The sequence below is a fragment of the Bos javanicus genome, chromosome X, assembly GCF_032452875.1.
Source record: "Bos javanicus breed banteng chromosome X, ARS-OSU_banteng_1.0, whole genome shotgun sequence".
NCBI lineage: Eukaryota > Metazoa > Chordata > Mammalia > Artiodactyla > Bovidae > Bos > Bos javanicus.
The window spans coordinates 51,454,217-51,466,317 of NC_083897.1; the positions used below are offsets into that span (position 1 = coordinate 51,454,217).

The window sequence follows — 12,101 nt, forward strand, 5'->3', positions numbered from 1 at the left end:
CAATATCAAGTTACATTACCACCGATACTATAAGATGTCTCCCTTTTCAAAGAGAGAATTTTTAAGTTTGTGAGAGAAATGCGACTTGTCACATAAAAGGGAACAGCATAAGGCTATCAGGAGATTTCTGAAAAGAAACCTTGCAATCCTGGAGAGAGTGGGATGATATATTCAAAGTGCTGAAAGAAAACAACTAACAACAAAGAATACTCTATTCAGAAAAGCTGTTCTTAAGAAAAGAAAGATAATGACATTCCCAGAGAAACCAAAGCTGAGGGAGTTTTTCACCGATAGACTTGCCTTAAACAAAATGCTCAAGGGAGTTCTTTAAGTGGAAACAAAAATACACCAATTAATAACATAAAAACCTTGGAAATGATGTAACTCACAAGAAAAAGTAAAGCAAATAGTCAAATTCAGAATGTTTAAACTTCTGTATAAAAGTGAAATGTATTAAAAATAAACAACCCAATCAAAAAAGTGGGCCAAAAAATTAAACAGACATTTCTCCAAAGAAAACAAATGGATGGCTGACAAACACATGAAAAGATGTTCAACATCACTCATTTTCAGAGAAATGAAAAGCAAAACCACAATGAGGTACCATCTCATGCTGGCCAGATAGGTCCCATCAGGAAATTTACAATAAATGCTGGAGAGGGTGTGGAGAAAAAGGAACCCTCTTCCATTGTTGGTGGGAATGCAAACTACTACAGCCACTATGGAGAACAGTGTAGAGATTCCTTAAAAAAACAGAAAATAGAACTGCCATACAACCCAGCAATCCCACTGCTGAGCATACACATCCAGGAAACTGGAATTGAAAGAGACACATGTACCCCATTGTTCATTGCAGGACTGTTTACTAGGATATGGAAGCAACCTAGATGTCCACCAGCAGAAGAATGGACAAGAAAGTTGTGGTACAGATACACAATGGAGTATTACTCAGCTATTTAAAAAATTCATTTGAGTGAATTCTAACGAGGTGGATGAAACTGGAGCCTATTACACAATGTACAGTAAGTGAGAAAGAAAAACACCAATGCAGTATATTAATGCATATACATGGAATTTAGAAAGATGGTAACAATGTCCCTATATGCAAGACAGTAAAAGAGACATGGGTATAAAGTACAGACTTTTGGACCATGTGGGAGAAGGCGAGGGTGGGATGATTTGAGAGAATAGCATCGAAACACATATTTTACCATATGTGAAATAGATGACCAGTCCAAGTTCGATGTATGAAACAGGTCACTCAAAGCCAGTTCACTGGGATAACCAAAAAGGATGGGATGGGGAGGGAGGTGGAAGGGGGTTCGGGATGGGGGGACACATGTACACCCGTGGCTGATTCATGTCAATATACAGCAAAAACCACCACAATATTGTAAAGTAATTAGCCTTCAATTAAAATAAATTAATTAATTTAATTATTTAAAAAATAGAGTTGCAATAATTTGTTAGTGCTCACAATATCAAAACATGTAAACCAGGACATCAGTAACACAAAATGAGATGGGAAGAAGTAAAACCATAGAGTTTTCCCATGCAATCAAAGTTAAGCTGCATTATTAGTATCTTAAATCAGACTGGTATAATTAAATATCTTTCATGTAAGAATGGTGGTAACTAGCATTATTAATTAATTAGGGTTTTGTTTTTGGTAAGTCTTTGAAATGTAGCATATTATTTCATTATAGTAGCAGGGTGAATAATTTATTAAATAATTTTGCATGCTTTTTCTTTTTAATTGAAGTATAGTTGATTTGGACTCTTCTGGTGGCTTAGCAGTAAAGAAGCTGCCTACCAAGAATAAGATGCGGGTTTGATCCCTAGGTCAGGAAGATCCCATGGAGAAGGAAATGGCAACTCACTCCAGTATCCTTACCTGGGAAACCCCACGGACAGAGGAGCCTGGTGGTAAATGATTAATACATAGGGTCACAAAGAGTTGGACACGATTTATCGACAAAACAACAACAATAGTTAATTTGCAATATTATATTAGTTTCCAGTGTATGGCATAGTGATCCAGTAGTTTTCCAGGTTATACCCCACTGTTAGTTATTATGATACTTATAATTCACTGTGCTATAGAGTATATGATTGTTGCTTATCTATTTTATACTTAGTACTTGTATCTCTTAATCCCATTCCACTAGTTTGTCCCTTGTCCCTTCCCTTGCCTGTTTGTAACCAAAATTTTGTTTTCATTATCTGTGAGTCTGTTTACATTTTGTGTATGCATTCATTTGTGTTTTTTTTTTGTTTAGATTCCACATGCAAGTGGTATCGTACAGTATGTATCCTTCTATACTTGACATTTAACTAAACACAATATTGCCTAGATCCATCCATATTGCAGCAAATAGCAGAATTTCATTCTTTTCATGGCTGAGTAATATTTCTGTGTTTGTGTGTGTGCATATGCGTGTGTGTGTGTGCATATGTACGTGCATGCACCACATTATTCTACCCATTCATCTGGTGATGGACACTTAGGTTGCTGTCATACATTTGCTACTGTAGTGCTGCTATGAACAATGGGGTTATGTATCTTTTCATTGTTTTTGTTATTGTTCTGGATATATATCCAGGAGTGAATTGTTGGATCATATGGTAGTTTTTAGTTTTTGAAGGAGCTCCATATGGTTTTCCATAGTGGCTGCTCCAATTTCCATTCCCACCAGAAGGGTGAAAGAACTCCTTTTTCTCCACAGTCTTTCGAACACTTATTATTTGTAGACCTTATTATGATATCCATTTTGACTGGAATGCAGTGGTACCTCATGGTTGTTTTGATTTGCATCCCTCTTATTAGCCATGTTGACCATCTTTTCATGTGCCTATTAACCATGTGTACATCTTCTCTGGAAAAATGTCTATTCAGGCTTCCTGCCCATTTTTTTACTGAATTGTTTTTTGTTTTGATACTTAGTTCTATGAGTTGTTTATATATTTTGAATTAAAAACCCTTGTTGATCACATTGTTTGCAAATATTTTATCCCAATCCTTAGGTTTTCATTTTTTATGGTTTTCTTTCCTGTGCAAAAACTCTTAAGTTTAATTACATCTCATTTAACTATTTTTGCTTTTATTTCTTTTGCCTTAGAAGACTCATCAAAAAAAAAATACTGCTATTTTTGTCAATGAGTGTTCTGCTTATGTTCTCTTCTAGGAGCTTTGTGGTTTGAGGTCTTAAACGTGGGTCTTTAAAACATTTAGAGTTTATTTTTGTATATGGTGTGAGAGAAAGTTCTAATCTTTGTTTTGCAAGTACATGACCAGTTTTCCCAGCACCACTTATTGAAAACTGTCTTTTCTCCATTGTATATCTTGCCTCCTTTTTCATAGGTTAACTGACCATAGGTGCATGGGTTTATTTCTGGACTGTTTATTCTACATCATTGATCTATGTCTGTGTTCTGTATCAGCATTATGCTGTTTTGATTACTGTAGCTTTGTTGTATGGTCTGGATTTTGAGAAGGTTATACCTCCATCTTTGTTTTTTGCTCAAGATGGCTTTAGCAATTTGAGGTCTTTTGTGGTTCCATAGGAATTTTGGATTATTGGTTCTAGTTTTGTGAAAAATGGCATGGGTATTTGGATAGAAATTGCATTAAAGCTGTACATTGCTTTGGGTGGTATGGACATTTTAACAATATTAATTCTTTCAACCCAAGAGCACAGGATGCCTATTTCTTTATTCACCTTCGATTTCTTTCACCAGTTTTTAGAGTATAGGGTTTTCATCTCCTTGGTTATGTGTACTCCTAGATATTTTATTCTTTTTGATGCAATTTAAACAGAATTTTTAAAAATCTTTCTCTTTGTGATATTCCATTATTAGTGTAAAGAAATGTAACAGATTTCTGTATGTTAATTTTCCACCCTTCAACTTTAATAGATTCATTCATGAATTGTAGTAGTTTTTAGGTGGTCTTTAGCGCTTTCAATACAAAGTATCATGTCATCTGCAAAGGGTGTGTTTTATCTCTTCCCTTCCAGTATGGATGACTTTATTTATTTATATTTTTCATTTTATTGCTGTGGCTAGTAGGACTTTCAATACTATGTTAAATAGAAGTGGTGTGAGTGGTATCCTGTCTTGTACCTGAATTCTGCAGGAAGTCTTTCAGCTTTTCACTGCTCTCTGAGATGCTGGCTGTGAGTTTCTCATAGATGCCTTTATTATTTTGAGACATATTCCCTCTAAACTTTGTTGAGAGTTGTTTTCATGAACGGATGTTCAATTGTGTCAAACAGTTTTTCTGCATCTACTGAGATAATTATCTGAGTTTTAACTTTTGTTATATTATAATGGTGCATCACACATTGATTTGCAAATGTATCATCCTTGTGACACTGAAATAAATGCTATGTGATTATGGTGTATGGTCCTTTTTATATATTGTTGAATTTGTTTTGCTAATATTTTGTCTAGGATTTTTCTATTTATATACATCAAAGCTGTTGCCATGTCATTTTTTTTTTTTTTCTGTAGTGTCTTTCTCTGGTTTTAGTATCAGGGTAATGGTGACCTTGTTGCATTCTAATTTTCTTATGGTTCTCATATGATTCTCATTTCTTTGAAATGCCATTTGTTATCATTTCAAAAAAAGCAACAACATGCTGGCTCAGATGGTAAAGCGTCTGCCTGCAATGCGGGAGACCCGGCTTCAATCCCTGGGTCAGGAAGATCCTCTGGAGAAGGAAATGGCAACCCACTCCTATATTCTTGCCTGGAAAATCCCATGGATGGAACCTGATAGGCTACAGTCCATGGGGTTCCAAAGAGTCAGACACGACTGAGCAACTTCACATGCAGTTAGGAACAAGCTATTCACTATTTTTATTAATTATGAATTAATTTTTATATTTTCTCAAGTCTTTGAAATGGTTTATCATTTCAACATGTAGGAAAAATAAATTTTTTTACTGAATTTAAAAAATTGTTTTATTACTTCAACGTGGAAACAATGAACACATCATTAATTACTATTACATTTTTCTTTCTTACTAAGTCTTTAAAATACAATCTGTTTTCATTTAAACAAGGAAACACCATACACAAACTACTAATTATTTTTCTATTCTTTTTTTGTTACCAAATTGTTGATATTTTCTGTGTTACCCTTTCAACATATAAACACTAGGAACAATCTATTAATTAACGGTATTTTTTCTCAGTAAGTGTTGAAATGCATTGTTTTATCACATTGACTTGTAAACATATGAGCAGGTAACTACTTTAACATTTTTCTTACTAATTCTTTGAAATACAATGCTATCATTTTAACATATAACAATATAAAGAATTTACATTCTCTTATCTTTACTGTTTTTGATATGCAGTATGTTATCATTTCAACATGTAAACAGTATACATAAGTGATTAATCAGTTATTCTACATCTTTTGTTTCTTATTAACTCTTGGATACACAGTGTGCATTTAACACTTAGGGTACATCACATTCGAGAATAGCCAAATTTCTAGACTTCAATATTCACATATGGTTAGTGTGCACCATACTGAACAGTGCAACTCTAGTGGAAGAGCAGACAGAATAAATACATATGGAACAATGTGTACCATGAAGGAACTGTACATGGTACATTAAGACAAAGAAACATCAGAATAAATCTACTTAAATGGGGAAATAAGAGACAACAGAAAACCTATCTGATGAGGTAACATTCAAGCCATGATGTGAGGACTGAGCAGCTATCCAACAGGACAAAAGAGGCCAATATCATTTGAGCCAATCATGTAAGGGAAAATGCAAAAAAAAGCGGGGGGGAGGTTTATGGGGGATAAATAAGTTCTCAAGTGCTCTAGGGAAAACAGACAAACTAGTAAACAATAGGAGTATCTACACTTTGGTGAGATCAGGGACTTTTTTTTTTTTAACATGTGGAAAAGTACCTAAATCATAACAGATACTTGGTGAATGTGTGTGAAATAGCCAATAATAAAGCCAGGGTTCTGAGACCTGAGAAATCAGGCAGTAACATGCTGATGAAGGTACCACTAGGTAGTGGGCATAGTCTGTTTCTTTTTACCTGCGTATGTGTCCTGATAAACAACCTGAGCGAATCAGAAACAGAGGAAATTTGCAGGTACCTAGAGGGCAAAATTACTCAACAACTACCACCTCTAGGAAGAGTTTCAACAGATCTGAATTGTGTCAAGTGCCCATAGATTGATAAATGGACCAATCAGTGTGGAGAAGAAAATGATATGATATATTATGCCTCAGTCAGCTTATATCACATAGCCATAACTTGGTTAGTAATGAGAAGAAGATGTAGAGGGCAGTGAACAAGAGATCCAGAGGACCTTTCAAATTCCTCTATTTCCTTTCTAAAGTTTCTCTTTTATAGAGGTCAGTTACATATCCAACATTCTTAAACCCGTTTTCTGGAACAGTAGAACTTTGTATATGTATCTCTACAAACTTGGGCTTCAGGCAAAACTATGAACACTTAACAGCCATGCATCAGTGGTGAAACACTTCTTATATAGTGGAAATCAATCAGAATAAGTGGCCCATTGCACGTGATCCTGGTGTAACATGTGCAGCATCGCCTTGACCTGGGCCTGAACTTCGGCAAGTTTCTGTCGGTTCAAGCTGTGATAAAAATTCTGCTCCTGGTAACAATGGACAGGAACAGGATAAATCACATGCCTCAGCCTCGGTAAGGATGTCAAGCGCTGCAGAAGGCTCTTGAGCACAGGCATCGTAATGGGGTTGAAGGCAAAGTTAAAAACACGAAGGTGGACACATTGGTTCAGGGTTGGGATGATGGCCAAGAGAGTAGAATCAGTCATCATACAATTATTTATCTCCAGACGTTGTATGGTGCCTGAAACCTTTTCCAGCAGAACCTGGAAGGGCTCATAAGCTTCTGAAAAGAAATTATTGTTATTGAGATTCAATACCCTGAGCTGGGTGGCCTGAGAGCTCTGGGACAGGAAAGAGACATCTCTGATAGAAAGGCCACAGAAAGGGAGACACAATGCATCCATATGAGGTGGCAGGACTCTAAAGAGAGAAAAAGTAAGTTTATTTCAGAAGAATGACAGCAAAGACCCCCAAATTACAGGAACATATTCCTCTACAATAAACTGCTATATACTAGTTTCCAATAGGTGGTTATCAATGTGGACTTTAGGATCAGAGATTATAAATTTTGGACACTGAGAAAGTTACTTTACCACTCTGAGGAAGAGGGTTTTAACCTTGAAATGTGCACACCAGTAATTATTATACAGAGTTACGAGAAGGATTAAGTGAAAAAATTCACATGCACTCAGTATATATAAAATAATAAGGATTGGATCTGGTTCACTTATTTGGTGAGGCTGGGTCTAGGAAAGCAGCCAACTGAGGGTTTCCTTTACTTTCCAGATGACAAGCTCTCCATTCAAGGGTCTAAGCCTTCGGGAAAATACAGGAGCAAAATTATCTGGCAGTGTTAACTCTTGTGACCCATCCACGGGCATGTGCATTAGAACTACAACTTAACGTTTCTCTTTGAGTGCCTCCCCTTCCTCTCTAGAGAGCTATAAAGTCCAGGAGCAGAAGGACTGAGTCTTTTTCAGAAATCTATGTACAAACATGTTCTGTCTGCCTGTGGTCACTGAATGAATGAATAAGCACAGCTTCCTTCACTAACCTCATCTACCTCTCACCATAAGGTACCCCATTCTCCCCCAGCTAGGTTCAAACTCCTAGCAATGCCTATGCTGAGGTGAAAGGAAAAGTAGGTTACTAGGAGCATAGGAAGAAGATGTAAGAATGGTCCCTTCTGTCTTAACAATGAGGTTTTCAGGGAACCCAGATTTCTCCCAATCCCCTCACCTGAGCAGTTTGTGCAGTTGATCTCTGAGGTAGAAGAAAGACAACCTGAGCTCCTGGAGGTTTTCCAGCTGCCCAAGCAGGATGAGAAAAAACCTGAAATTCCTTCCCTTATAAGACCTAAAGGGGATGTTAGACAAACTAAGGCTGTGCAGGTGGATCATTCCAGCAAAAAGGGTGATGATCTCATTCAGATAAGCCTGATCCATTTCCAGATGATTAATGCACCCCAGATCCAGAATCTGAAGGATATGTCTGTTGGTAGACATTCTATTGATTCGCAAATCTCTGCAGCAGAGGTGCAAGAACCCAGAACTCTGCTCAACTTTATTACAGAGGAAAGTGAGAAACTGCTGTGCTCTCAAGGTATTACTGAGGGAAATATTCACTAGTAATTCCATGGTTTCCTGAGCTGACTCAACCTCAGACCCAGAATTACCAATCTCAAGGCACCTGGCACGATGCTGAGTGTTTTCTAAGTTACGGACAGCATGCCGAGAGTATTTGCATGACTGTAAACAGAAAGGGAATGTGATCCTGACGTGAGAGCATGTTATCTTACAGTTTGACCTGTGCCTTAAATCTAGGATCCTCAGTTTGTGGCCCCTGTAAGGAAAGAAGACAGAACACATGAAATGTGGTTGATTGGAACATAACCCAGCAAGATCAATGGTGGGAAACGGAGAGAACACCTGAATCCTGGTTTTCACTTCATCACCATTCACCAAGAAGTTCTTTCCACACAAACTGAGCATCTTTCATCCTTTCCCCACACTTCCTTCACCTCTGGTCTTGCCCTGTCTCAATGCCCCTATCCCACTTCTATGTAATCACAGTCAAACTCATTCATAGTACCCTCAATCACCTCTATTCTTTAATCAACTCTATAAGACAATGAAATACTGAAGGTGACCCCAACTGCTGAATTCATTGGCTAGTGTTGGGAGAAGGTTAGATACTCCCCTGCCCCAGGCTACAGCGTACCCTCCTGCTGACTCCCTATAAATCTTCTGGTCATAGACTTACCTAGAGGAAGAGTTCTGGGCTGGGGGGATTGGCAGACCATCAATCATGGCTTCCAAGATGTCATAGTATGACTCCTGTGCCTTCAGTGACCCAAGATGGAGACAGTGAAAAGGCCAGACCCTCACCATTGCCTTTAGGATCTTCTTATGCCCACCCAAGAAGGCAGTGCTGAACAATGGAACAAAGAGACCTCCTGGGATTTTCTCCAGAGCATGCATCACTATAGGCTCACTACTCAGCAGACTCTTTGCAGCAAGCTCGAAGAGTGTGGCTGTGATCTTTTGGTCCATCTTCACAAACCTGCTTCAGAGTGGAGAATATTTAGAAGTTCTGAGAAAAAATCTATAGTCTCTTGTTTGTTTCCAGGGATAGCTATGGACAAAATGCTTATTGAATAAATATATGGGCAAATTATATGGCCAACTCAAGTGACCTCTCCTCTGGGAATAGAATGAAAATAGACTTGTGTGTGTATTTAATTATATACATGCACACATACACACATTTACCTAAGATAAAATGCCATTATAAGTCATAGGTAAGTTAGCAGAAGCCAATCATAACCTTCCTCAAATTATTTCTTCCCAAAAAGACACAAATCAATAAGAAGGAAAATGTGCATCAACATAAAAGCCTCACAATTCCTTTAAAATGGAGAATGCCAAAAATTCAAAGTAATTGTGAATAAAACAAAAATCATGAAATCTCAGCATGATTTTTCATACTCCCATGACTAGGCTTTGTGGCAAGAAAAAAGACAGACATAGAAATCTTCCAAGAGATAGAGAGAAAGGAAGATGGGAAAGGGCTTAAAGCAGATCTAAAACAACAGCAGAATGACTAAGCACAGAATAAATCTAAAATTACTGAAAAGGTGTCCTAGAATATGAGAGCATGGACTACAGGGGAGGAATTCCTAATAGGAGTTTTTTAAGGGACACAGATGACTTAAAAGTGCAGTTTTTGAAAGATACAGCTTTTAGGGAAGAATAAGGCAATGAAGAAGGGAGAAGCCTCTGTTGGCACTTGGGTAATGATGGGAAAAATAAACAGAAGGGAAAATTAAGGATCTTGCAATACATAAGAAAACCACAAATCAGAGTACTCATGACTTCTCCCCCAATCTCCAAAACAAACAAACAAAATGAAAGGTTGACATAAAGATTTTATATTCAACTAAGGAAGCTACTAGAGTAAGGGTCAGTCTTCAGACTGGCCCACTAACCCAAATCAAGCCCACTGCTTGATTTTATATATAAAGTTTTATTGGAACAAAGCCACGATATATCATTTATGCATTGTCTCTGAATGCTTTGGCACTACAGTTGCAAAGGTGAGTAGAGTGACAGGAACACTGTGACCCAGAAACTTACAACATTCCCTACACATCTCTTTACAGAATATTTGCCAAGTAATCGTCTAAAAGAGGAACTGAGATGGTGTTCCAACAGGTGATGAGAAGGAAAACTTCACCAAACTATCTAAAAGTGAGTATTTTACATGTAATACTAAAATCAACATGGAGGAAAGGGGAGAAGACTAATGTACAGAAGTTTTATGTTGTGAAAAAACAGAAAATGTGCAAGTAAAATGAGAGAAGGGAGAAGAGTATATGAAAATAGAACAACCTTTTTATCATGATGCAATAGGGGAGTGTTAAATGATATTGGCGGAAAAAATGCATAGACTAGAGAGTAAAGTGTTAAGGAAATAGGTGGTTCAGGATGAGTTTTAACAATGCATTAAACATGATGAAGAATATGTCTTAATGATAAAAGCAAAAACTCAAAATGGAGATGTAATCGTTAGGAATATTTATGCACCAGGAGTACTGCAAACACCTTCAAAAGTAAAAAGGGAAGGATATGTAGATAAAATAACAGTAATAAGAGAAAACACTAACAATAGAAGATTTAATACATCAGACTCAGTCTAAGGCTAATCAGATTGTATGAGATTACAGAATACGGTGGTCCCGAGATGGCAGAGGAATAGGATGGGGAAACCAGCCTCTCCTCCAAAAATTCAACAAAAGATCATTTGAATGTTGAGCAACTCCCACAAAACAACTTCTGAACATTGGTTGAGGACACAAGGCACCCAGAAAGGCACCTCAAACTCTTCAAGAGGAGGTAGGACAACATACAAAAGACGAAAACAGAGAAAAAAGATTTAGGGATGGACACCTGTCCCTGGTGAGGGAGTTGTGAAGAAGAATTTTCCACATAGTAGGAAACCCTCTCACAGGCATGTCTATGGGGAGTTTTGGAATCTCAGAGGGCAAAATTCAGTTCAGGTCAGTCGCTCAGTCATGTCCGACTCTTTGCCACCCCGTGAATTGAGGCACGCCAGGCCTCCCTGTCCATCACCAACTCCCGGAGTTCACTCAGACTCACGTCCACCGAGTCAGTGATGCCATCCAGCCATCTCATCCTCTGTCGTCCCCTTCTCCTCCTGCCCCCAATCCCTCCCAGCATCAGGGTCTTTTCCAATGAGTCAACTCTTCGCATGAGGTGGCCAAAGTATTGGACGTTCGGCTTCAGCATCAGTCGTTCCAATGAACACCCAGGACTGACCTCCTTTAGGATGGACTGGTTGGATCTCCTTGAAGTCCAAGGGACTCTCAAGAGTTTTCTCCAACACCACGGTTCAAAAGCATCAATTCTTCAGTGCTTAGCTTTCTTTATAGTCCAAATCTCACATCCATACATGACCACCGGAAAAACCATAGCCTTGACTAGACGGACCGTTGTTGACAAACTAATGTCTCTGCTTTTCAATATGCTGTCTGGGTTGGTCATAACTTTCCTTCCAAGGAGTCAGCGTCTTTTAATTTCATGGCTGCAGTCACCATCTGCAGTGATTTTGGAGCCCAGAAAAACAAAGTCAGCCACTATTTCCACTGTTTCCCCATCTATTTGCCATGGATGAGACCAGATGCCATGATCGTCGTTTTCTGAATGTTGAGCTTTCTTTAAGCCAACGTTTTCGCTCTCCTCTTTCACTTTCATCAAGAGGCTCTTTAGTTCTTTTTCACTTTCTGCCATAAGGGTGGTGTCATCTGCATATCTGACGTTATTGATATTTCTCCCGGTAATCTTGATTCCAGCTTGTGCTTCCTCCAGCCCAGCGTTTCTCAAGATGTACTCTGCATATAAGTTGAACAAGCACGGTGACAATATACAGCCTTGCCGTACTCCTTTT

The 12,101-nt window shown here is 38.1% G+C and overlaps 1 protein-coding gene across 1 annotated transcript in view; it reads right to left on the bottom strand.

Annotated features, from left to right (window-relative positions):
- Positions 1–4,952: 4,952 nt before the first annotated feature.
- LOC133242576 (uncharacterized) overlaps positions 4,953–12,101 on the bottom strand; it is a 110,612-nt gene continuing 103,463 nt past the window's right edge. The window contains exons 11-13 of the mRNA XM_061408760.1: positions 8,898–9,197; positions 7,875–8,477; positions 4,953–7,055 (exon numbers count right to left, since the gene is read on the bottom strand). Of these exons, the coding sequence (XP_061264744.1) occupies positions 9,129–9,197 (69 nt within the window). The 3' untranslated portion in view covers positions 4,953–7,055; positions 7,875–8,477; positions 8,898–9,128. The remainder of the gene's footprint in view (positions 7,056–7,874; positions 8,478–8,897; positions 9,198–12,101) is intronic.